This window comes from Epinephelus lanceolatus, chromosome 21 (assembly GCF_041903045.1).
Source record: "Epinephelus lanceolatus isolate andai-2023 chromosome 21, ASM4190304v1, whole genome shotgun sequence".
NCBI classification, from domain to species: Eukaryota; Metazoa; Chordata; class Actinopteri; order Perciformes; family Serranidae; genus Epinephelus; species Epinephelus lanceolatus.
This window is the reverse complement of record NC_135754.1, coordinates 11,546,850-11,572,351: the sequence shown is the minus strand read 5'-3', so window position 1 is coordinate 11,572,351 and position 25,502 is coordinate 11,546,850. Positions and strand designations below refer to the sequence as shown.

The following is a 25,502-nucleotide window of genomic DNA, read 5'->3' as shown; positions in this document are numbered from 1 at the left end:
GGAACTTATGGGACTGAAAAATGAAGCCAACGCAGAAGTGCCAAAAACTGCAGTTCATCGAATGACCACTTGAGGTTGAGTCAATCCCCATAGACCCCCAGGGGGTAATTTTTATATATTTATATAACTCACCCATTAATATCTTATCAAAGCTCACATTACGTATAATTATGGATGGGCCGTTTTGAGTGACAGGCTATCTACTGATGGTGTCCTTGGCTTCTCAGTCAGATGCACCCCTCACTTATCCACAGCACCTGCCTCTCACCCACATATGGTCACTTCTGGCTCAAAAAAACCAAGATAGCGACAGTGACAGCCAAGTTGCTGAACTCGAGGATTCAAAAGGAAGTCCATGGTGAGTAATACTGTAGGTATATGGGTATTACCATGGTAGCTGTAACCATTATTTTTACAGTCTATGCGTTTTAGAGGTGAGTGTGTTCAAAAACTTAAGGCTGAGAAAGTATCAGTGTGAAAGCACAGAATGTGATCGGCCTGATGCCACACCACCAAATTGTACCCTGCCAATATATTGCTACTCAGTTGTCTGTTATGTATGTGGATGTAAAGGCTCTGTTGGGTTGCCTTTGTATTTTCATTTTTTTTTCATACTCTATACCTGCCCTATTTAAAAGTTCTTTGTCATGTGTTTTGTAATGATTATCAGTCAATAAAGTTAATCAGGTCCTTACACGCATGACCTGATTTCTTAGAGTAAACTGTTCTTGTGTGTGTTCACTAGATATAACTTACGTGTAACACACAAAAAAAGCAGTAGGCTTTCAATATTCAGTGCACTTCGGGAAACATCTGTCTGGAGGAAAGAAGTCCTCTCTGCTTGGCCGCCAGCAGCTGCTCAAAAACATGCCTGTTTATGTCAGTCGCTGATTAGTTCAGTGTATTAGGACTGAAGGTGAGACCAGTGATTTCATGCCAGTTTCTAACAGATATCAGGCTACATCTGGCATGGTTTGTCTTAGTTTAATTGTTTGGAATTTGGGATCCAGTATTGGTTCAGCTCAAATCTGTTGCAGCCACAGCTGCCAGCCACATGTTTTGGCCATCTCACTCTGCAGCTGTGCAGCAGCGCCCTGCAGGTCATCTTATATCCTCTCCCTGAGAAAACATTCCCTCAATAACAAACACTCCTCCTCTTCAAGCATATTATTTAACAAAAGTTTGTTGAGTGAGTTTTCAGAATCGGGCTCTTCATTACTCACTACGACCACGTCTCTGCTATACACAGTCATACCTGGAGCCCAGGATGCCTTTCTCCATTAGCTCTGAGGTGTGTCTCATGTACTTAACTATGCTGCTGATCCTCCCCGAACAAGGTGAGTGTGCCTTTGACTACTGGAGTCTTTTAGTCCAGTAAAGTGGGGTTCAAAATAACTCACGGGTTCTACTTAGGTGTCAACTTCTATGTGGGGGTGAAAGTAGGTAGAGCTTTAGGCTAAGAATCATGTCCAAGACTTTCCTGAGGTAAAGGCATCGCAGGGACTTTCTGGAACCACTGGTTACCAGTAAGTAGGGATGTGTTCCAAATCGCAGACTTTTTCTTATTACTCTTAGTAGGTTCTGCAGCTGTCCTTTAATAGTATGTACTGTTGCATGCCATATGCACTCAGTTCGGACATACTACTTCCTCATAGAGATAAAACAAAACGCTGTTCACCGAGCTTGCCAAGAGACAGATGTCGACCCGGAGAGCTCTGCTGTTGTTATTTTGCAATAAGTAATAACTGCGTACATTATTGATTCTAACATATTATATTCACGATAGTAAAATTACAGAGGCTGGACATTTCACTTCAGTGTGTTGTCATCTGTCATTGTGACTTATGGCAGCTGTCAATCAACTGTCAAGCTGTTGTCTGTTTGCAGAGGATTGTGGGTCAGAATAGATAGAAAGCATGCTGGCTTGCATACTGCAAAATCCGATAGGATGTACTGCATTTGACATACTATGTACTGGGACATACTAAATCTTTTTTCTGGCATACTATATAGTATGGTAGTATGGGTATTGGAACACACTTACTGTGTCACCCTCATCATTGGCTGCCTATAGAGTAGGGTTGAGTTTAGACAGGTTTGATCTGGTCTAGTCAGTGGCATTTTGTGACTCCATTGTTGCGGCTATTCTGGGTTGCACTGGGCCATTGTGCAACTGGGGTTTTCTGTGGTATACAGTGCAGCTGAAATATGGCTCCTATGATGGAGGAGTTTGTTCAATCTCCTTCTGAGGAGTTATTTGAAAAGTAGACCAAGAAAATGCTATTAAACATTGTTGATCACTATGGAATTAAATTACCAGATTAAAGGTTTAAAGAATCTTAAAAAATGCTGTGGAAAATCAAATTGCTAGAAGGTTAAATTCTGGTAAATGAAGAAATGAGGGAGCAATTTTTAAGATTAACATCAGGAAAACTGCTGGCTCTAATGTCTGAACAACAATGAGAACCTCTGATGTTACAGTTTCAATGTGGAGAAATCAAACAACAAAGGGAATTGGAAATGGAAGTAACGAGACAAAGAACAGAACTGGCTGAACTGTAACTGCAGCAATGCAGACTAAATTTGATTTAAAAAAGGTAAACCTGTAAGGGGTTTGGTTCAGAGTAAATGTGAGTTTGATGTGGCAACTAACTTGTGTTTAGTTGTGTTTGGCTAACTTGTGTCTAGTGTTTGGGGCGGCTGTGGCCCAGAGGCAGAGGATCATCCACTAATTGGAAAATTGGTGGTTCAATCCCTGGCTCCTTCTGTCCACTTGTTGAAGTGTCCTTGGGCAAGATACTGAACCCTTAATGCTCCATGGCTGTTCCATCAGTGTGTGAATGGTTACTGAGTAGCAGGAGGCACCATGCATGTCAGCCTCGGCCACCAGTGTGCGAATGTGTGTGTGAATGGGTGAATGTGACTTGTAGTATAAAAGTGCTTTGAGTGGTCGGAAGACTAGAACAGCACTATACAAGTGCAGTCCATGTACCATTCCCAAGTTTGCAGAGAAGGATCCAGATGTGTTACTCTCTGTTTGAGAGGGTCGTGTAGTCTAGAGAGTGGTCTGATGATGCGCACACCCCTCTTCTCCAGTGTGTTCTGACAGGTAAGGCACAAGAGGCTCAAGTTCTGCTTTCCAAGTCAGACAGCACATTTTTGAATTTGCACATCTGGTGTTAAAACAGTTCATCAGTTTGTGCAGTTCCTGGGGTGGAGCTGCAGTCCAACACTAGGCAAGAAGTCTGACGATTCAGCATCCATATCTGAGGGGTTTCTGTCAGTCCAGCGTCAGAAAAAAAAGTTGCAATGACAATTTTGCCTGATACATGCACTTTTCCTGTTTTAGTGGCACTGATGACACTGTTGACCAAAGAATGGGTCTGGTTCCCATCTTGGCTCCACTCCACAAATTAAATCTGCTTTCAGGTTTGCTGTCTGGTGAAGCAGCAGTTGGTGTTCAATTTATGTTCCCAGTTGAAGGGGTTGACGTGATCCGTGGAAATGTCTGAGCTGGTGAAGGTGTGTGGCCTGGCAACCATGCGGGTAACATGGCTTATCATTTTCCAGCCATCGCAGTTACCGGTGCCATGAGCCGTGCCAACTTTGACAATACTTGCAAAAAGAGGCAAAAATAAGTTACCTGTTGTGTTCATACCTGTACCAGTGCTGTCTATTTGGCAGAGATTTGGCAGAGAAAGCTGAAAGGTCAAAGTACAACAGGCCCAAAGGATGAAAGCATCAGTTGATTGCTGTGCTGAGCAGCACCAGTTAGGTTGGTGATCTGGTGTTGTTGTGACTGGTGTGGTTGCTGTTTCAGGCTTGGTTTTGTGGTCCGTTTACACTTGTGTGTCAGGTTCCTGAGCTGATCTCTCTGCAGAGGGATGTGTGTGTTGGTATTGTGGCTGGCACCATCCTTTCCTCACCTAGGGGGGAGGGAGAGCTGTCAACTGATGTCGGTGATTGCAGGACCCCCTTTGAAATTTAAAGCGTTTGGAGCCATTCTGTCCTGTTTGTGGCATTTGGATGAGGTTGGGTGTGCTGGAGTTGGTTGAGCCCAGTTATCCTGAGTTGATTTGTTGATTTATATAGTTCTTCCTAAATTTTTATGACTATAATTATATTTGCCTAATCTGACACAGTGACCATTGTTAACAGACAAAAATACTGTGAAGCGTGAACCCGGCATTACTAATGTTATTCTGTGTGTTTTTGTGTGCTGTATTTCAGGGCATCCTCAGTGTTACAGGCCTTGGCCCAGGGTCCCAGGATTCATTATCCCCCCTTGCTGTATGAAAGCCTCAAAGGCCCACATTCAAGAACCCTTTGTTTCCTGCTTCGAACAGAGGGAAACCACATTTGCTCATTGTGGAATACATGCATTCCTGTAAGAAAAAGTATAACACTAACACAAGCCTCATCCTCTGTCTGTATTTGGGGTGTGGTGGAACGCAAATTTTAGGCAGACAAACGGGGCATAATGTGAAGAAAAATTGCAGCAATTGGTATTTAAATGGCTTTAAATGCCCTGATCTATTGGCAAACATGTAATACAGTCATCTAATAATAATTACACATATAAACATGTGAAACTAAGAATCATTTTGTTTTTATTAGCTTGGAATGAGCCCTTCATTGAGCTGGTCAACTTCCATGGAGCTCACTATGTTGCACTACCATGTTTTTAGAGTAGCTCTGAAAGGACTGGCTCTATAGAGGGCCTCATGTGTTCTTACATTACCTGAAGGCTGATGTAGGTTCTACTACATGCATGGAAAGGAGGGATTGAGCCGAGGGGCATTGAGTTAGGTGCAATGTGCAACCTTTACCACTAGATGCCACTAAATCCCTCATACTGCTCATTTAAAAGAGGATATAATCAATCGTTATTTTACAATTTGTCACTACGTGGTAATTCTGAGGTATTATTATGGTGTTATATTTTAATGAAGTATTATACTCCTATTTGTCTTTGCAACTCTACAGTTTTACCACTGTGAACAAAACACTGTACTGTGTGGATCCAGAAGCCAAATGGCTCAAAAGAAGATTCCAAAGGTTACAGAAAGTAAGTTTGGAAGACAGACTTTTATGTTTGTTTTTATATTACCATTTTCTATTTCATGATTTATTTTGTTCCATATTCCCACAGTAACAAGTAATGTTGTACATTTGTGGCAAATCAAATGCAGCATACTTTGAAGGGTCCTTTAATTTTCTACACATTAACCTATAACTTGTTTTTCTCCACAGAAAGGGATATGTTGCTACTGAAAGGCATCCAACAGCCAAAATGAAGATGATACATTATGACCTTCTAACAGAAATCTTTATATTTAAACCATTTTTTTGAATTCCATTCCTGAATTAGAGCTTTAATTATCTATTGTTTTTAATACATATCAAGACATTATCTATGTCTTTATAGGACTCTTTAAACCAAAGTAATTTTGACCAAGTCATATAGCAGCTTGGTGCCATTGGTACATAGATATGCATTTGTTATCTCTGAAGGTGAAGTTTGTTGATAGCCTAATGTTAGCTTTGCACTTTTGGTGATTGCATTTACACTCCAGAAATCATTATTAGTGTTCATTTGTGCAGATTATCTTGCTGAACAAAATGCATAAGTATCATAAACTTTTGTTTGCCACACAGCTTATTTTCTACAAAATACAACAAAATGTCATCCCTGCAGCACTCTGTTGTGTTCACTGAGCTTCAGACAGGCTTGTTAAAGTGTCAATTTTATCGTTCTGGAACTCAGACATCTGAGAATCAGCTGGTTAATAGTCGTGATGTTACGCCCAAAGCATTTTAAAGCAGCAGGCACTTACATCACACTCAAATCAGAGTCTCGCTGCTGGAATTTTGTACTTAAACTGTAGAGTCTGGTTAAAGGTATTCTGTTTTCATTAAGTAAAATGGCATTCATAGCAACTTTAGCTTCTAAAATGTGATATCTCACATGAGAGATTTAAATGAAATCCTTAATGACTGGTTTGTGAAAAAGGTGAGAGGGAAATCGAGAGATACGGAGCTGTAGGACTGCTCACTGTCTTTATCTACATTGTTAGATTTGGAGGAGGAAGATAGTGATGAATAAGTAAGTTACACTAAACATTATTTGGAAATTGAAGCAAAAGGAAAAGCCTTTTATATTATCGTATTTATTACAATCAAGAACGAGCTAATTAAAAATCAAAACACATATGACAAACTTGGCTAACAAACAATAACAATATATATCAAACTGAAAGAATATGGCATGTGCAAAATTTCAACTTTCTTTTTTTATTTTCAATTTTATTTTACTGCATCCTAAATGTGTTTTGCCTTTCACTTTCTCTTACACAGATGTTTTCCACATACACTCCACTCCATCAAGCCCATTAATGCTGTAGCATTAGAGCTAGGATTTTGGTGCACCCTCATTTGGATGGCACTCTAAGCTGCCACCTGTATATCGCCTATAGAAACATCATCTACTGAGTAATGCCAGCCAGCATAGATCACATTTGAGTGGATACTTTATGTTTTGAGGTTAACATGAGTCATTACATTTACATTTTACAGCAAAAGAGACGAGAGGGGTTTTAACTGTAAAAAAAATGAAAAGGATTTTTTTCTGACACATATTTAGTTTGTAACATTAGCAATAAACACAGGGACACATAATTACGACATAAAAATTTGATTTGTTTTTCATTTCACTGCTTCTTCAGTGAAAAAAATAAAAAATAAAAGCAGTGACCACCTGTTTCTACTGTTCATGATTACGTCCAGCCATACAAATGCAATATCAATGACTTGCCAGCAGATGTCACCATTTTGATTGTATCAATTGCTTGAGTCAATTTCCACACACAGTTTAGTTTAAAAACAAAAGATTTATTCACAAGCCAAAATATCATCTCCATATATTACATATCATATCTTATGTACACAAAATATTAATACAATTAGTTTGTTCTCTGTAACAAACTAAGGCCCCAAAGCAAAACACAGTATCCTCTCACAGGCCCACTGTCTCAGAGTCTTGGAAGCGAATCTCCTCAGCTTCACACTCACAGCAGTCTTTGCCTTTAATCTGCACAACAAATTGTTTGATAAAAAAGTTCCCAGCAACACCATCACTGCATTTCTGAAACAGCAGCTGTGGTGCAGTAACAGGTCAGGGTTTAGTGTCTCTGTCTGCTTGACTCGGAGGAGGATCCATCAGGTCCTTGAATCCCAGTTTCTCCAGAGGCTCTCTGGCCATCAGCTGACTGGAAAACACAAGACAGCTCTCAGGAAAAATTACAATTCTCGTTTAAAAGGTATAACTACAGTGTTACAGTTTACTCAGTCGGCAGATCTAAGGATTTTAAGAGGTGTAAGCTGTATTTTCAATGAGGTTTCTTACTTGTCCATGCGGCATTCCAGGTACTCTTTGGACTGCAGTCGGCACTTGGAGTTGTCAAAGCTGTTTTCTCTCAGACATTTCATAAATATATCCTTGAAGGCTTTACACTCTCCTGAAATAATAAAGCATATCAACATCAAAGTCCAGCCGAACCGTAGAGATGTAAGACATTATTCCTTGTCATATGTTTGAAAATGTCCTCTGTATGTTGTTTATTTTGTAATGCTTCAGATGACTCCCTTTGTGACGTACTATTATTGGTTTTATCTTAAGTCAGCCTGGTTGTCACCACACAAGACAATTTCTTCGACACAAACCTGAGTCAGTTTGATTCAATTGCACCTGACAAAGGGCCAATTTGAGCTCAAACTTTACTTCCTGTAATAAAGAAGGGGTTTTAAAAGGAGCAGCACTGTGAGTCCTCTGGTAGATGTAACTCACAGATATAGTTTGTTGGACTGTGTGTGTGTTTTATCAATGATTGTTAATTTAGAACACAGCAGCCTGTATTAGCTAAGCCCCAGTATGAGCCTGCCATGTATAACCATTAAGCAGTAGTGGACGAAGTGCTCAGATACAATACTACAGTATACAAATACTCTGCTACAAGTCAAATACCTGCATTCAGTATTAAAAGTATAAAAGTATTAGAATCAACAAATAGGCTACTTAAAGTGGCAAAAGTAAAAGTACTCATTTTGCATTAGACCCATTTCAGCATATAATATATTATAGGATTTTGATTATTGATGCATTAACGTGTACATCACTTTAATATTTCAGCTGGTAAAGGTGAGGGTATTCTAATTTACCAATATGACTGTATTAATTAATTTGTAGACCTATACACTTTATATATATTAGGCTACTTACTATATGTGTAGCTTTCCAATTCCGTACTGAGGATCAATAAAAACTTATGGACATATGTATTTCACCATAATTTGTTCATTACATTTTGTATTATTAATCTGGCAATCTAGTAAATAGCTAAAGTTAGCAAACAGGTAAGAGTAAAAGTAAAAATGAAGATGTGACGTAGCAGAAAATGGAAATACTTACGAAAAGTACAAGTACTTCAAAATATTACTAAAGTACATTACTTAAAAGTAATTACTTGGTTTCCACAACTGAGCTGAATTACTGTAAAATATTATAAAAATGACCAATATAGCGCGAGCTACGGCAAGCTGTGAGGGGCAGTTTTATCAGTGTCCTTAGTGGTCCTGTTTTCAGCCGTCAAAGGGCAGCTGCATGTCTCCAGAGAGGAAACCGATGGACGGGTCTTTGTTTATCACACAGCTGCAGACTATAATGTCTGTCTCTGCTTGAATTCACAGTTTACTCATGAAACATTCATTCTGCAAACACACAAGAGCTCTCAGGGCAGACTGAATTTAAACAGTGTTATTCAACAGGGACAAACACGACATTCTGCATCTCATCTTACCAAAATGGTCCAGAGGGAACGAGCCTTTGTCAGGAGCCCGAGGTTTAAAACTCTTCGACCCGAAATTCATGGCGGTAGACATGTTTTATTTTGTTTAAAGTGTCTGTCTTTTAAGAAGCCGCAAGATTTCCGTAAATACGAAGGCAGCGCAGCACCCTGTTGTCGCGTAAATATGACGTATTCGTTTTTTCTGGGACAGTCGCAACACACAGACATTAGCAATCGAGCGAATCGCATTGATGATCGATCAGGTTTTCGATTTAGGCGTTTTAACTTTACCAAGAAACAGCAAATCACCACCAAAATTTTGTATAAGCTCATAATTATTACCTAAATCTGAACTAGATCTGGTTTCATTTTGTTCTTTAAAAACGCCTGACTGTAATTAGACCCTAAAGGGAAATTTGTGATCTGAGATATTGGGCTATATAAATAAAAATGGATTTAACTAGCTATAAACGCACAATGACAGAAAACCAGATAGACTAATAAATTAAAAGTCAACATTAAAAGGACACAAAATGGCCAAATGGTGAAATATCATAATGACACATATAGGAATACAAAAATAAAATATTAAATACTACTCCAGTCCCACAAAATAAAAGTAGTCTTACATTCCACTGTTACAAATGAATCTTTATTTGGGTTATTTTTTCACCATATAATCATACTTCTGTGTAATGTATAATGATAAAGAACCAAACATATAATAATCCCTATAGCTGTATAAAAAGAGGACAATCCTGCACAACATATGACACAATATAGTCTTTTATAACACTAAATATAATACACAAAATGATGTTCTGCAAATTATAAATCACAAATATCCCTTTTTTACACTGCCTACTTCTGTAATGACTGCAACCTTATTTTTAAACTCAATTTTAAATCATTTTAATAATCTTTTCATCTTTGCACCTCTTGTCTGGGCTTTTGCTATTTTTAATGGTGATTTTTAAAGTTGTAAATTAATTTTACCTTTTATATCCGTATCCTTTATTATGTTTTATATGTTATTGCTCTGTAAAGCACTTTGAATTGCCCTGGTGTATGAAATGTGCTATACAAATAGAGCTGCCTTACCTTTTTATGAAATGCAAACCATAAGGCTGAAAACCACAAAATAAAATAATAATACGGTATGTTAAAATACTAAACAGAAACACAAGTAGGTTTCAGTATTAACTGGGTAAAATTATTAAAAATATTCTGTTTAATTGTTTCAATTTTTATATAATTGTTTGTCTATTGCATTAGTCTGCAACTGTGTTGTTGTTTGCACTGGGGAGTATAAAGACATATTAAGTGTAAGTACTTTATTGTCAAAGATAATGGCTGACTTTTCAGAGATTGTTGGGATGCCAAGTTAAATGTGGTCTGGTATTCCACCGCTGGGTGTCTCACTTTGATCAGATATGACCAGGGGTGGAGGGGAGAGGGGACAGACAGGCAGGCAGGGGAGGAGGGAGTGAGGAGGAGGAGGAGGAGGAGGAGGTGATGGTAACATATAGGCTTGATTATTATGCAGTCAGTGAGACTCAGTAATAAAGCTATCAGTGAGACAGACACACAGAGACAGAGAGGTTTCCTCCAGCCCCGGCTCGGATCGCTCAGTCTCCTCCGGTCCTTCCTCCCTCCAGTCTCTCTCCTCCTCCTCCTCTCACTTCAGATTGGAGGTGACAGGTGATCGAGCAGTCAGTCTGTCTGTCGGATTCCAGCAGCGGATGTTCTTGGGCAGGCTTCTTCCCACCGCGGTGAGGCTGGACGGATAAAACTCACCATGGCGCTGGAACCGGAGGGGAACAACCGGCTCCTGCAAGACGTGCTGGCGAGACCGGGGAACGAAACGTGCGCGGACTGCGGCAATCCAGGTAAGCAACCCCCCCCCATAATCCACATCTGATGGAGCCGGTGCATGCAGCTGCAGACACACTAATCCATGTAAGATGCTGAGATTAAGGCGGTGAAAGGAGACAACTGGTGCTTTGAAACCCAACAAGTCTGAGTGAATGTGGTCCAGATATGATGACAAAGGCCTGACAGCACACATCTACCTGAAAACACCCTATATGCAGGTATAATGAGGCCTATAGAGACTGGACTCTGGACTTGGTCTAAGCCATAAACACATAAAACACTCCTGTGTGTGGCTGTCATGGTGTGTGAGGGTGCACAAAGACATGTCAACTATCCCCTCCACAGTTATTAGTGTGTCCACAGTGTGTGTTTTGCTGGTGTTGTGGTCTGGTGTCATCATGTTCTACACTGTCAGCAACACCATAGCTCTGTAATTACCACTGTGTGCATTTGTGTGTGTGTGTGTGTGTGTTTGTTTTTCATGTAAATGGCACTAATTTTACCAGGTTTATTTATTCTCCATTAAGCAGCTTCATCCCTTTCTTCACCTCTCCATCCTCTCTCTCTCTATCCTCTCCCCATGCATTCCCCCTTTAATCCTCTCCCTCCCTCCCTTCTCTTCACCCCCCTCCTCCTTTCTTCTCACTGAAATGGCAATAAACCAGTGAGTGGCCACAGAGGCTTCAGTACGGGCCGTACGCCCAGTGTTTGGAGCCGAGCCCGCCCAGGATGCCTGTTCCTTGGCCCTGGTTACGGCTCCTCTGAGGACTGGCTGTTTCGGAGCAGCTTTTGGAGCCGGAGGCGCTCTCGCAAAATTAGATAGCTTTGTTCTGAGCGGTGGACACTTGAAGAGGGATTTCATTTTGACCAGAGGGTGTTATCTTGTTGAGAAATAAGTAGAGAAATGGCTCCTCTCCTCACGGTTGGTGCTCTGTGTGTGTGTGTGTGTGTGTGTGTGTGTTGACAAGCAGCTTTAAAGTATCTGAAATTTTTATGTGGCCTTTTGCTTCTCAGTACCACCAACTTATATAACTGCAGGTCAGCCTATAGCAAGTTTATTCACACTTGGTCTAAAATATCTTCACAATTATTGGACAGATTGCCATGGTATTTTTTAAGGACATTCATGGTTCCCAGAGGATGACTCCTACTGATTTTGGTGATCTTCCCATTTGTCCTCTAGCACCTCCACCAGGTTAAGGTTTTTACTTATCCTGTAAAATATGTTAGCATGTCCCTGACAGATTGGTGCAACATTTTGTACAGACATTCATGAACCCCAGAGGACGTATCCTGTTGACTTTGGTGATCCCCTCACTTTTCCTCTAGCACCACAAGTGAATTAAAGTTTTTACTTATCCTGTAAAACATCTCGACATCTGCAGAATATATTGGAACAACATGTATAGACATTCATGGCCCCAGAGGAATTCCACAAACTTTGGCAATCTTCTCATTTGTCCTCTAGCACCACCAACAGGTTACAGTTTATAAGTTATCCTGTAAAATATCTCAACATGTACCTGACGAATTGGCACAAAATTTTGTATAGTGAATTAAAGTTTTTACTTATCCTGTAAAACATCTCGACATCTGCAGAATGGATTGGAACAACATGTATAGACATTCATGGCCCCCAGAGGATACATCGCACCGTCTTTGGCAATCTTCTCATTTGTCCTCTAGCACCACCAACAGGTTACAGTTCTTAAGTCATCCTGTAAAATATCTAATCCTGTACACGACAGATTGGCAGACATTCATGGTCCCCAAGAATGAATCCTACAGACTTTGTTGATCCCCTCACTTTTCCTCTAGCACCACCAACAGGTTAAAGGTTTTACTTATCCTGTAAAATATCTAAACAATTAGGCCTATGTAATAGATTGGAAGAAACTGTTTTACAAGAATTCATGGTCCCCAGAGGATGTATCCTACTGACTTGGTGATCCCCTCAATTAGCCTCTAGCCTCACAAGGGAATTAAAGTTTTTGTTTATCCTGTAGAATATCTCTGTAGAATGGAGTGGAACAAAATTTTGTCCAGACATTCATGGTTCCAAGAGGATGTTGCCTAATGACTGAAAAATAAAATGTATCAGCAACAGTTTCATGTACTTCTATGAAATTTGGTTCAGACAAATTTCATAGAAGTACACGAAATTTGGTTCAGACAATCATGGTTCCCAGAGGATGAATCCTACTGACTTTGGTGATCCCCTCAATTTTTCTTTAGCACCAGGACTGAATAAAAGTTTTTACTTATCCTGTATAATATTTCAACATCTACACAATGTATTGGGCCAAAATTTGGTTCATTTCCCACATTCATGGATACTGATAAAATGAAGTGCAATAACCTGATAATGTTCACTGATATTTCCCTCTAGTTCAATAATCAGGTCAATGATTGCCAAGTACCTGCAGAACTAGTGACATTTCACCTGCCTCAGCTGCATCATAGTGCTAATTAGTAAATGCTAGCATGCTAACACTAAACTAAAATGGTGAACACAATAAACAGCACTGTCACTGTATGCATGTTGCCGTGCTGGTGTTAGCATTTAGCTCAAAGCACAACTGTGCCTTTACACAGCCTCACAGAGATGGCTGCAGATATTCGTGCCTACAGAGTCTTGTTTGGTGAAAATTAGCACAATTACCAATACACATATGGCCTTATTTGACCTAAACTGTTCTGCAATGATCCACAGTGCCTGGAGGAAACATCGGCTCTGATTGTTCCCCTGCTGAGATTGTTCATCAGTTTTGCCACTTTCACCTTTGCAGAAATCAAATTTAGCCTCGGTGAAGCAAAAGCAGGACAGATGTTCCGTGTTGTGCAGCAGCTGCCAAATAGTCAGAGATGCTGGTAATTGCAGGGTGACTGATTGATCACAGCTTGGAAAATCTCAGCTGGTGCTGTGACTCATATATGCTGTCTTATCTCTCAACAAGTGCTTAGATTCCCTTGAGCAAGGCACATAAACACAACAACTACTGAAGCTGTTATGTGGTCAACAGTAGAACTTCGGTGAATCCAACAGCTGCTTTCTTGCATATTTGCATTTGAAAACTGGGCTCACTTCAGGAAATTTTAGGAGAGCTGGCTACACAGATGAAAAGTGTTAGGATAGCCATCCATCAACCAGACTTATCTTTCTCCATCCCTCTGCTACCCGATCAGGCATTCCCAGGCTCATAATTCATATCTCATAATGGTCAAGATATGAATTATTGATGCTGGCTCGTCGGCTCTGTCCCAGATGGGGACAGGATCTTATCTCAGTGGCTTTTTTCAGGAAAACATCAGAGTTTCATTACAGCTCAAAACACCACAAATCATCTCAACACAGCAAAGGACACAGACAAACATGTATTGCACAGAAGTAGATGTGAGCTAAGGTTACCAAGGACATAGGGTGGATACTTAAGTAGGCTGTAACTGTGTGGACCTAGACATACACTTTATCAGGACGAGCCATCTAGACTGATATATGACTCATAAATGACGAATGTTAGAATTGTCATAGCGAGAAGATACCGTCATGTCTTCTCAGTTACTCAAGGAGCACTGATTTATTTGGTATTTCTAAATGTCACAGTTTGTACAATTTAATTGGGGCTGATGGCACCTACAGTACATTCATTTGTAATCTGATCACATTACCCAAAATTAAATGTACTGTAATCAGTTACTCCCCCACTTTGTCAGTCAAATAATTTCTAATCACAAAGGTTCATTTGTTAAAGTGGTTATGTGGAAGTGAATGCTAAATGTGACATTAAGGCCAGAAAATGGATTATCATCAACCTGTTATTTTGATGTGGGGGATTTTAGCAATGTTATGAGTAAAAAGAGGGTATTTCCATAAAGTAAAAACCACTTAGTTATGGTCAGGATCAGATAAATGTTTTGGCTTAAAATACACAGATTTGGTGGCACAATCTCTGCTAGGAAGGCAATGATGTCTCGGGAATAAAACAACCTCCTTTCATGGCACTATCATGGCAGGAAATTCAGCGATGTCTTCATCACACTTTACCAGCTGGAAATGCAGCAATGTGTCAGTAAAAACAGCTGTTTTTTGTGGCACTATTCCTGGTGGAAATACAGGGATGTCTCAGTTTTAAAAAAAAACTCTTTTCATGGCATTTTCCCCAGTGGAAACACAGTGGAGTCTTGGTAAAAATACAGCGATGTCTTGGTATAAACCAACTGCTCTTCATGGCACTATCCTTAGTGAAAATACGCCGATGTCTTGATGAAAACCAAGCACTTTTTGTGGCACTATCCCTGGTGGAAACACAACAATGTCTTGGTAAAAAACAGTGATGTCTTGGTATAAACCAACTGCTTTTTGTGGTACTTTACCAGCTGGAAACTCATCAAGGTCTCAGTAAAAAAAACAACCTCTTTTCGTGGCATTATTCCTGGTGGAAATCCAGGGATGTCTAAGTTTTTAAAAAACACTTATTGTGGCATTATCTCCAGGGGAAACACAGTGATGTCCTAGTAAAAAAACAGTGATTTCTTGGAAAAAACAGCAATGTCTTGGTAAAGACCAAACACCTTGTGTGGCACATGCCTCGTGGAAACACACCCATGTCTTGGTAAAGATACAGTGATGTCTTAGTAAAAACCAAGTGCTTTTCATAATACTATCCGTGGTGGTAACACAGTGATGCCTTGCTAAAAAACAACCACTTTTGTTTGTTTGTTGGTTTGGAACGGTGGTCTGCAGCTTGACAGGTGTCTGCCTTAAAATGTCACGCTGTCCTCCATCCCCTCTATCTCCTCCATCTCCCCAAGACAAAGTCAGCTTATATACTGCATCACATTAGAAATGCTGATATATGTGTGAAATGTAAAAATATTTCTGTGGTTTGCAGAAACGTACAATGCCAACACTTTCTGGCAACTGGGCTGGTAGCAGATGAGATAACTAAATTCTGGAGCTGTTTTTGTTTTTTTGTTTCTGTACCTTTGCTTTTGTCATAGGTAATTTTATTTGCAAAAAGTAAAAATGACTTTGTGGATGGAGGGCTGAAACAGAGAAAAAGCCACATGACTAAATTAAACTGGCTTCAGGTGTAAGTGTGTGAAGATACACTTCAGTTACCCCTAACCAGATGTGTTAAACTAACTATGATTTGCTATAGCTAGCAAGGTGACATCACCTCAGCAAAAATAGAGTCAGCTTTATCGTGATAAATGTTTCCCTCAAAACAAGCACAGAAACTAACCAATTTGGTATAACTAGAAAAGCAGTGGAAAGCTGATGATCTCCAATATGGCTGCTGCATTACATCACATGAAGCCCCTCTATTGTATGCGAATCTGCAGGCTTCCAGAGTAAAGACAGACTATCACATCATCAGCAGTGACCTGGCTGTCCTCCCTTACCCTTGTCTTATCTTCCCATCACAGATACAACATCCATTAAGCAGTCAGACAGCCTGCAGTAATTGGTCTGAAAACACACACAAAGTGGCAAAACCGCTTGTCCGTTTTTTATGCTTAGTCATTCTTACTCTGCCCTTCCTTACCTTTGCCTTTTTCCCCCTATCTTTTCTCTGCTGGTGTGCTCAGATGAGACCTGCTGCGAGGCTGAGCTGGGAGCTTATACGGCAGGGTTTCTCTGTAGCTCAGCAGCGTTGTAGTTCTGCCCTTCGCTAAGGACACACAAATGAGTAATTCCCTCCGGAGAGAAGCCTCAGCAGTCCTCTGAGGTGTGAGGAAGGTGTTTGTTGAACAGCAGAAACAGCAGGAACTATGATGAGATAGGAGGGGGTTCAGGCTCCTATGGCAGCCCGCTCGTGGCTTCCCAGACTGTTTTTCAATGTTTTTTAAAGAAAAGTTGAAGAAAACAAAAAACTTTTCTGCATTTCTCATTGCAAGAGTCTAGATAAAAACTAGTGTGAACAAGTGAGATATGGCCCTAGCCAATTAAATTGCTGGTAATGTGATTGCTGCACAAATTATAGATTTTATTCTGAGGATTCCACCTTCACATAGATGTATTGTCTTGTTTTATTTGCAGGTTGATAAGGTAATTAAATGTTGACTTAGATTTGTAGGCACACCTTCAACCTCTGTGACCTCCTCATGCGGTACCTCGTGCTCAAAGCTAGCATTGTATACCATTGCTATCCACTTTATTCCTATCCCCATGATAGGAATAAAGTGCAATTTCCAGTATTTCTTCCATCCCTCTGTAGTAGAAGGCAGAGGTGTGATCCCATGATCCAATTTAAGGTGTGACAGGTCATGTTCCCACATGATTTACTTCCCAGGAAGCTCAAAGAAAGGGAAAGAGACCTGTACCATACTCCCCAGATACCGGTCCAGTGAAAGGAATTCGCACCTATAATTAACGCACGATATCACAGGACTATGAATAACATGAACAAGAGAGGAAGAACAGCAGAATGAGAGGGAATTTACTGCCTCAATTGTATACTGCTTCATATAAATTGGAATTGAATTTCAATTTTTCAGCAGTAATGTTTCTTTAAGAATTGCCCCTTCATTCAAGGGACCGCAGCATCCTGAAGCAAGCATTTTACATGGAACCAAATGCACCCATCGTCAACGGAGGATTTACAAAACATCATGTCAAAGTTTTGTCTCTAACCCCAGAGACGTCAAAACTGACGCTCCAGTGGCGAAGCCCTGGTCAACTTATAAAGTCAAACATATCTAAATTTTCTACCAGGAAGTTGCCTTCAAATTGGAGACAAACTGGAGAATCCTAGTGGCTCCGACACTTTTGATGATACAAAGTGGAAGATTTTCCTGCCTGACAAACAGGCAATGTGCCATCTTTTTCGGCAACATCTTGCTTTATTCACAACCAGGAGCTACCCAGTAAAATTACAGTGATTTACTGTCATCCACCAGGCAGCTACACAGGAGTAATTCAGGGTTCTGATAAGTATAGTGGAGCAAGTCCTTGATACAATATGAGGGTCAATCTAAAATCAGCCTCCACATGGATTTGAAGCCAGAGAGGATAGGTGAATAATGGAGCTATATAGCTAAGCCTACCAACTTGTTAAAACACGCACTGGATTATTTTAAAATGGGTAATAGAGCCAGAAAAAAAATGCCATTACCGTACAAGACATTGGAAGTTAAAAAAGCATTTGTTTAGTAGGGGTGTAACGATACATCGATCCACATCGATACATTGATTCATTGATTAATGATCCGATTACATCGACGTAAAATGAAAACATCGATCCATATCGTCATCTTAAAGATACAACTTTATTTTGAAATTCACATAGCACGTCTGTGTGACCATTTCTGGGCAAGCGTGCCTCGGCTCAAACAACAAACAGAGCTCAGAAATAAAATGGTCAAATCATATGATATTGCGTCATACCGATCGCAGGCTGCTGAATCGTATCGAATCGAAATCGTATCGTGACAGACTTTGTGAAATTGGCAAACATCGTATTGTCATCCAAACAAATCAATATAATATTGTATCATGATGAAGCTAGTGATTTACACCCCGATTGTTTAGGGAGCTGTATCAATAAGTCATGGACAGTCTGATCTTACCTACAGTGCTGAAAATAGGAAAATGCAGTGAAATTATTATGCTTTTGAAAATTAGATCTGTTCTAAATGTTGCTCCCATGGTAGAGGGCATAAAATGGGGAACCTTTTAAAGTTCACGTAAATGTTACAATGGAGTGACCTTTGTTTCTTAAGGTGAACATTTCTGCTGTATCTAAATTTAGGAGAAAATTAGTCATTGAGCTTTCAACAGCTAAGAGGCATCAAAGTTAGATAGCTTTGACTGATCAGTTGGACTGAAAGTGGCTTAAAACGGAGTATCGTCTGCATAAGTGAGGAAAGTGATGGAATCAGGTCACCAAAGTTCAGCATACTTTAAAAACAAGGCAATATCGAGTCCAGTAGCCTCAAGGGATGAATACCATACAGTAACATACAATACTGTATGGTTGAACTGTTATCTTTAACCAAGATGAAGTGTGATGTATTTGCTTGAGCTGTTTTCAAGAAAAAACAAGGGTATTATGTCATCAAATGCTGCACTTTGATTAAGGAAGCTGAGGACAACCCACACTTCATCAACAGTTCCAAGATTCCAGCCAGTGACCTTCAAACTGTCTGTTTCAGCAAGCTGTTTCAGAGATTCGTCAAGCGACTGACATTTTAGAGCAGATGGTTACGCAGATAGATTCGATGGAAAAGGCTCTTCTTTTCGAGGGAGCTCACAAAGTATCTGAGAAGAAACAAGTATCCTGCTGGAAAAGCTAATCTACCTTTGATAAATACAAACAATCTTACATGCACATTACATTTTAGTGAAGTCACCAGTACAAAAAACTCTGCACATGAGGTTGAGGTAGTGGAGAGAGCTGCAGTCGTGAGCAGAGGTGGAATAAAAGTATAGACACGTGGTCAGTTATGGTGGTTGTGCTGTATACCTCTGTGAATATGACTGGATGTTTTTAGTCAGTTGGCAGTCAAGCAGCTAATGAATGGGCCACTGAGGGTAAAGTATGAATAAAGCAGCTGATTCCAATCAGCTAATGTAAGTGTGACTAAAGTGCTCTGCTGGAACTAATGCAGTGCTCCATTTCACCATCCAACAATTTTATACACTTTTCCCACTGAAATTCGTGCATGTATGTAAGGTTTATAAACGCAGGAAATCCCACTAAAATAGGTAATAGATTCCCTTCCCATTGCCAGTAGACTAAAACTATATACACAACTCTGCAGTAGACAAGTATGCCTTTCTGGTTTTTTTTGTTTTTCTTTTTAATCAGTTGGTCACCTTCACCATTGATGTGCTCGAGAAAACAGGGTTAGTACACAGTTCAAAGCAGCATGGGGGCCAGTGGAAATGTTTTGGTGGTTACTTCTATTTTATATAGGTTACTTATTCAGGCTCCCTTTCAGACTCATGCCGACTAATATTTGAGTGTCATTGCATCACACTATTTAAAAAAGGGGTAAAAAATGAGCGTGTCCACTCAAGTGTCATATTTCCGTGTCATATTGGAGCTGATTTTTGTCCAGTGAAGTGACTTTAGACATTGCATGATAGTTAGGGATTTGAATTGATAAGATTTTATTGATACCAGTGCTATTAACACTTCTGCCTATCAGTCTGATTCTTTATCAGTTCCCTTATCGATTCATGATCTTTTTTCTGTGAAGAAAATAAACAAGGTTTACAAAGGTTTTCAGCATCAACACAACTGTTTTATTTATTCCTCTGTGCTGGCGATAGCCATAGCCTGAGACATTAAATTTGTCCGTCCATCCATCTGTCCCATTCTTGTGAACACAATATCTCCACGTTTGGCACAAACGTTGACTTGGACTCACGGATGAACTGATTCGATTTTGATGGTCAAAGGTCAAGGTCACTGTGACTTTGTGTCCGCCTCATTCTTGTGAACTCAGTATCTCAAGAATGCCTTAAGAGAATTTCCTCAAATTTGGCACAAATATCCACTCACACTCAACACTGAACTGATTATATTTTGGTGGTCAAAGGTCAAGGTCACTGTGGCCTTAAAAAACATGTTTTTGGCCATAACTCAATATTCCACACTGTAATTATGACAAAACTTCACACAAATGTCTAATAGGATAAAACTATGAAGTGATGACATTTCATATCCAAAAGGTCAAACTTCAGCTTCACTGTGACATCATAATGTTCTGCAAAACTATTTTTTGGCCATCATTCTTTGCCATAACTCAGGAACAGAAGGGAAGACATTTGGTCAGATACAATATTGGTGACACTAATCTTGGATGTCCACCTGTGCTGTTCTTTGCTGAGGCAGTAATTCTAGTTATTTCTGAGTCTGAACACAATGTCGAAACACAGTAGAAAAAAGCATGCATGTGACTAAGCATGACACTGATGTTATTATAACATAGGATATTTACCTTCAGTAATGGTCATGCTGCTTGGTTGGGGAGCAGTGGCACTGGTGCGTAGAGTGACAAATACACATTAAGCCCATGTCACATAGAGAAATGTTTCAGCATCATGTCATTGTTTTGCAATGTGCAACTGTCAGGAAAACCTGCCAGCATGGATGAAAGGAACTGATAAGCCTGGAGACATAAGGTTCTGATGGAGCAGACAATTTGGAACCAGTTCTCAGTTCCCATCTCAAATGATTGTTTTCATATTTGATTTGATATTTAAATATGCTTAATTATCAAAAAGGTTGTGTTTCTTTGCTCTATAAACCCTTTGTAAAAAGTAAAAAAAAATAAAAAAATAGACTCAACAAACAAAACATACTGTTTGGAGTATCCAAGGCATCCTGATGTCCGATTACAGTGGCGTAGCAGACACTGACATATTTTCTTGAAGAGGCTGTGTCAGAAAAAGGAAATGCAGACACTTGAAGCATAACAGATAAATTTCAGCTGTGTGAATCAGTAGGAAAGCTAATGACACATGTCATTAGCACACAGGGAATCATTTAGGAAACTTACCCAGTAATGATCATCAATCTCTCACCATGGCAGCATGTAATGTAACACAAATTGCAGCTATGCACAGACACAATTCAACAGATTCGAGTGGGATATTTGATGTGTATACTATATTTAATGTTCACTCTTGCAGCTACAAAAATTCAGCCTCTAAAAATGTAGAAAACCTCGATGATTTTCTTATAAAAGCCTTGGGCATTTTACAAACCCAGGGTCAAGCTGAGGTTAGACAAAAGTTAAGTAAAATATAAGATTGTAATCACTGCTGTAGAAGGAAAAGCCTGTGCTGGTGCCTGAGGGGCTTAGCCAAGACACCAGAGGGTCACAACCTCTGCTGGCCCCACTGTCAAGTCATTAACCCCCACCATGAAGCAGCCTCTGACAGACTGATGTGTGTACGTTCAGACATACAAATGAACTGCTGCAGATGCAGAAAAGTGCCTGCGAATGCTCACAGGCACAGGGGCTGCCATTGTATAAATGCCCCCTCATTCATTTATCCCGCATCTGCCCTGCAGTGTAACGCCACAGGCACTTCTTTCTTCAACCTTGTGCGGCCGAATCAAAAGCTCTGTTGTGTCTCCACCAAACGCTGCAGCTCCTGCGAAACTTGACGTTTTTCTCTCAACAGTTCCCCAGAGACGGAGCAGCAGCTCTTTAACAAACACGCCTGAAACAGCATATGCACCGCGAAACAAAACGGCAGAGTCACACTACATCAGGAGTTTCCCACCTCCTGTTCGCTACGGCTGTGCATCTGTTGTTCGCAGTAATCCTGTTGAGAAACATCTCTGAACATGTAGAGGAAGAAGCCGTGTGTGTGTGTGTGTGTGTGTGTGTGTGTGTGTCTGTGCTTGTGTGTGTGCAGTTAGTCAGTCATGCGGCCACAGTAATCTCCATGAGTGCTGTCTGGTTCTCCATAAGGCCTGACTCAGACAGCGATGACCTCACCACCGAATGGCTGGTTGTGTGTTTTCGTGTCAGCAGGGTTGTGTGTAGGTGTGTATTATGCGTGTGTGTGTGTGCTGTTGGCAGAAAAAAGGAGATGTAACTAACGAATAAAAAAAGCAAGTGGTTTGATTTGTTCACATCAAAATGCCATCTTGAGTACTTTGTGCTTAATCACAATCCAAAATGATTTAAAGATTAGGTGACATTTATAAAAATACTGCCTACTTGTCCTGGGTTAGAGATAAATCGAAGGAAGATTATCGTAGATGCCAGTAACAGCCCTGCGGGGATATGTGCTCACATCGTCTCTGATAAAGAACCTGCACTCTTCCTCCCTTCCCTTCCTCCATGCCTCCTACCTCTCCTCCTTCATCACCTCCTCATCTCCTCTCCCCAGTCAGGCTCTGTGGCATCCCCATCTATGCTTTCTCCAGCCTCCAGAGGACAGAGAAATGCAAGTGTAGTATTTTTTTTGCCCTCTTCTCCTCCTTTCTCCCTCTCTATTGGCTCTCATATGATTCCCTTGAGTAATGCACGCTCTCACAGTGTGTGCGTGTGTGTATTCACATGGCTGCGGTGCACCACGCTGAGGGCTCCCTTGTGTGAGAAATGGCAGCTGCTGAGAGAGTGCGATGGAGAAAGAACGTGGTGACTTTTGAGTGTTGCCCGCTGAGGACATGGCACTCTTGGTTGCTTGTGCATACACCTTGCATGTTAACACGAGAGCAAATACACTGAGCAACATACACACACATATTCCAACATCCTGAATAGAGCCTGATTATTAGGCTACATTGGCCAAAGCTGATTTGAGCTTATCTAATAGATATATTGGCACTGGCTTACACTGTAGTTTAATTCTTAAACTGTAAAAGGTCATCTCTGTTGCATTCGATTCTTATCAAAAATGTTTTTATTAGCTGTTAATTAACTTGACTGGTATAACATCAGCGTTCATCAGGCTCTCATGAATGCCATGCTCATGAACAAAAAAACTAAAAAAGACATTTCTTTACATTAGTGCTGAAGCAATTGATCATCAGTCCACAGAAAATTAATCAGCAACAGTTTTAATAATCCCTTAATTATCTGTTATTTATTTAGCATCAAGGCTAAGATGCTAGCAGCTCTGTGCGGCCATACTAATGCAGTGGTGCTTTTGGCTAAATGCTAATTTCAGCATGCCAACATGCTCATAGCATCTATGCAAACATGTTTAGGAGGTGTAGGAGGATGTTTACCATGTTTACCATGTTCACCATCTTAGGATAGCATGTTAGCGTGCTTGCTAATTAGTACGTAGCCACAAATACAGCTGTGGCTGATGCAAAAGTCATCGAGGAATTTGGTCCGAATTTGACTTGATAATGATACTAGATGAAAAATCAGGGGATCATCAGAGTGACTACATTTTTAATTCTAAGAGGAACATAGGCTACCGTCTGTGATGCATCTTTACCATCTGTCCTGCATCTCTCTCTGTCTCTGTCGGGTCCATGTCATTGGTCCGACAGCCCATTGGTCCGACATCCCATTAGTCCGACGATCTGCGGTGCTGAACGGCTCCCGGCGGGCGTATTTCTACCATGATGGTGTGCCGCGACCGGCTCTGGGTCAGCTGGGAAAGGCTTGAGGCGAAGCAGGCTCACAGCTTATGTGTTTGTCATTTTCTTTTTCATTTTAACCCACACCATGATCTTTTCCTGACCCTAACCAAGTGGTTTTTGTGCCTAAACCTAACCAGACCTTAACCACAGGGCATCATGATGATTTCGGAACGGACTTCAGAACAATGGGTTTAATATGGTCGGAACAATGGGATGTCGGACCAATGGGCTGTCGGACCAATGGGCAGTTCCCGTATCTGTCTCTCCTTCTGTCTCATTGTGTCATGCGGATTACTGTTAATTTATTATGTTGATCTGTTCTGTACAACATCTATTGCACGTCTGTCCATCCTGGAAGAGGGATCCCTTCTCAGTTGCTCTTCCTGAGGTTTCTACTGTTTTTTTCCCCTGTTAAAGGTTTTTTTTGGGGAATTTTTCCTTATCCACCGTGAGGGTCCTAAGGACAGAGGGATGTCGTATGCTGTAAAGCCCTGTGAGGCAAATTGTGATTTGTGGTATTGGCTTTTATACATAAAATTGATTGATTGACTGAATTGAACATGAAAGTGCATTCCAAATTTTGAGGCAATTAAGGTTGGGCAGGTGTAAAAACTTCCAAACCGGTTTGATATTTCGTCAAACACCAGGCAAGACTGCTATGAGGAATTTTACCATTAGATGTTGCACTTGTCTCAGCAGACGAGTGGATATAAGGCTCTATTAGAACCTCTGCTGCCGCTTTAACGGCAGAACAACAATGCCCCCCAATTTTATGTTTGTACATTTTATAGAGAATGGCAAGGCAGAATAGCATTGTAAAAGTCCCACCTTGAACAGGCTGTATAAAAGGGGCTTGAGAGATCCCTCTAGTCTCACCTACTCACCTCAACAAACGCATGAACTTTCTAGTTTGCATAATTCCATCTGGTTTGGTTTGTACAAAAAAATCGGCCCAAATCTTGTACAAATACATGGTGTAGATGTTGACATATTTCACTGGATAGGTGAAAACTTTGTCCTGCTGGTGGCGTTCAATGAAAAGTCAGGAGGTCACTAAAGTCCGTAGGCTTCTACCGACTTTCATTGCAATCTATTCAATTTATTTAGTTATTGAGATATTTCAGGCTGGGTCAAAGTGGTGGACAGGCTGACTGATTGATACTCTATTTTATATTAGAGTAAATTGAAGATAAATGGGTTTTGATGGTTGATAGGACAAAAGAAATTGTTTTTAAAGATGTCACCTTGGACTCTGGAAATGTAACTGACAGTTTAAGTGGTACTAAAAATGAATATTAGCTGCAGCAGAAAAGAAATGATCATCAGATCCCAATTTGTATACGACCTAGTAGGCAGCAGTTTTTTGTTTCTTTTACACAGCAGCTGACCACCTTCCTGTAGATTGTCTTTGTATTAGAAAACAAAAAATAATGGACAGATTAATTGACAGTGAAAATAATCTTTTTAATTAGTTGCAGCCTTTATACTTTCCAACATCATTAATTATCATGAACTAGAAGAACACATTTATGTAGTTATTCATCAGGTTGCATGTGATCAATTATTCTGGTAATTATTTGATGAACCGATTCATTTTTATAGTCTTAAAATGTTAGAGAATGGTGAAAAAGGCTCGTCCCAATTTCCCAGAGTGCAAGGTGACATTCAACCGAGTGTCCAAAAGCCACTGATGTTACATTTATGAACTTGGGCT

General features: G+C 40.3%; 2 protein-coding genes and 1 long non-coding RNA gene across 3 annotated transcripts in view; 2 read left to right on the top strand and 1 right to left on the bottom strand.

Moving 5' to 3' along the window:
- Positions 1-1,129: 1,129 nt before the first annotated feature.
- LOC144459432 (uncharacterized) lies at positions 1,130-6,264 on the top strand. The gene is made up of 4 exons (XR_013488410.1): positions 1,130-1,337; positions 4,231-4,387; positions 4,987-5,068; positions 5,254-6,264. It is a non-coding gene; the product is annotated as an uncharacterized LOC144459432 (long non-coding RNA).
- Positions 6,265-6,870: 606 nt separating this feature from the next.
- On the bottom strand, positions 6,871-9,037 carry cox19 (cytochrome c oxidase assembly factor COX19). The gene is made up of 3 exons (XM_033610972.2): positions 8,856-9,037; positions 7,406-7,517; positions 6,871-7,268 (listed from the first exon to the last, which is right to left on the bottom strand). Exons 1-3 carry the CDS (start codon positions 8,935-8,937, stop codon positions 7,175-7,177), a joined length of 288 nt encoding a protein of 95 aa, XP_033466863.1. The 5' UTR covers positions 8,938-9,037; the 3' UTR covers positions 6,871-7,174.
- Positions 9,038-10,359: 1,322 nt separating this feature from the next.
- Positions 10,360-25,502, top strand: part of LOC117246722 (arf-GAP with dual PH domain-containing protein 1) — a 45,867-nt gene continuing 30,724 nt past the window's right edge. Inside the window, exon 1 of the mRNA XM_033610658.2 lies at positions 10,360-10,732. Coding sequence (XP_033466549.2) covers positions 10,642-10,732 — 91 coding nt within the window. The 5' untranslated portion in view covers positions 10,360-10,641. The remainder of the gene's footprint in view (positions 10,733-25,502) is intronic.

Coding starts and splice junctions, on each gene's coding strand:
- cox19 (XM_033610972.2), bottom strand. CDS start 8,937: ATGTCTACCGCCATGAATTTCGGGTCGAAGAGTTTTAAACCTCGGGCT. Junction 7,518..8,855: donor GTTCCCTCTGGACCATTTTG/GTAAGATGAGAT, acceptor TTATTATTTCAG/GAGAGTGTAAAGCCTTCAAG. Junction 7,269..7,405: donor CTGGAATGCCGCATGGACAA/GTAAGAAACCTC, acceptor TGTGTTTTCCAG/TCAGCTGATGGCCAGAGAGC.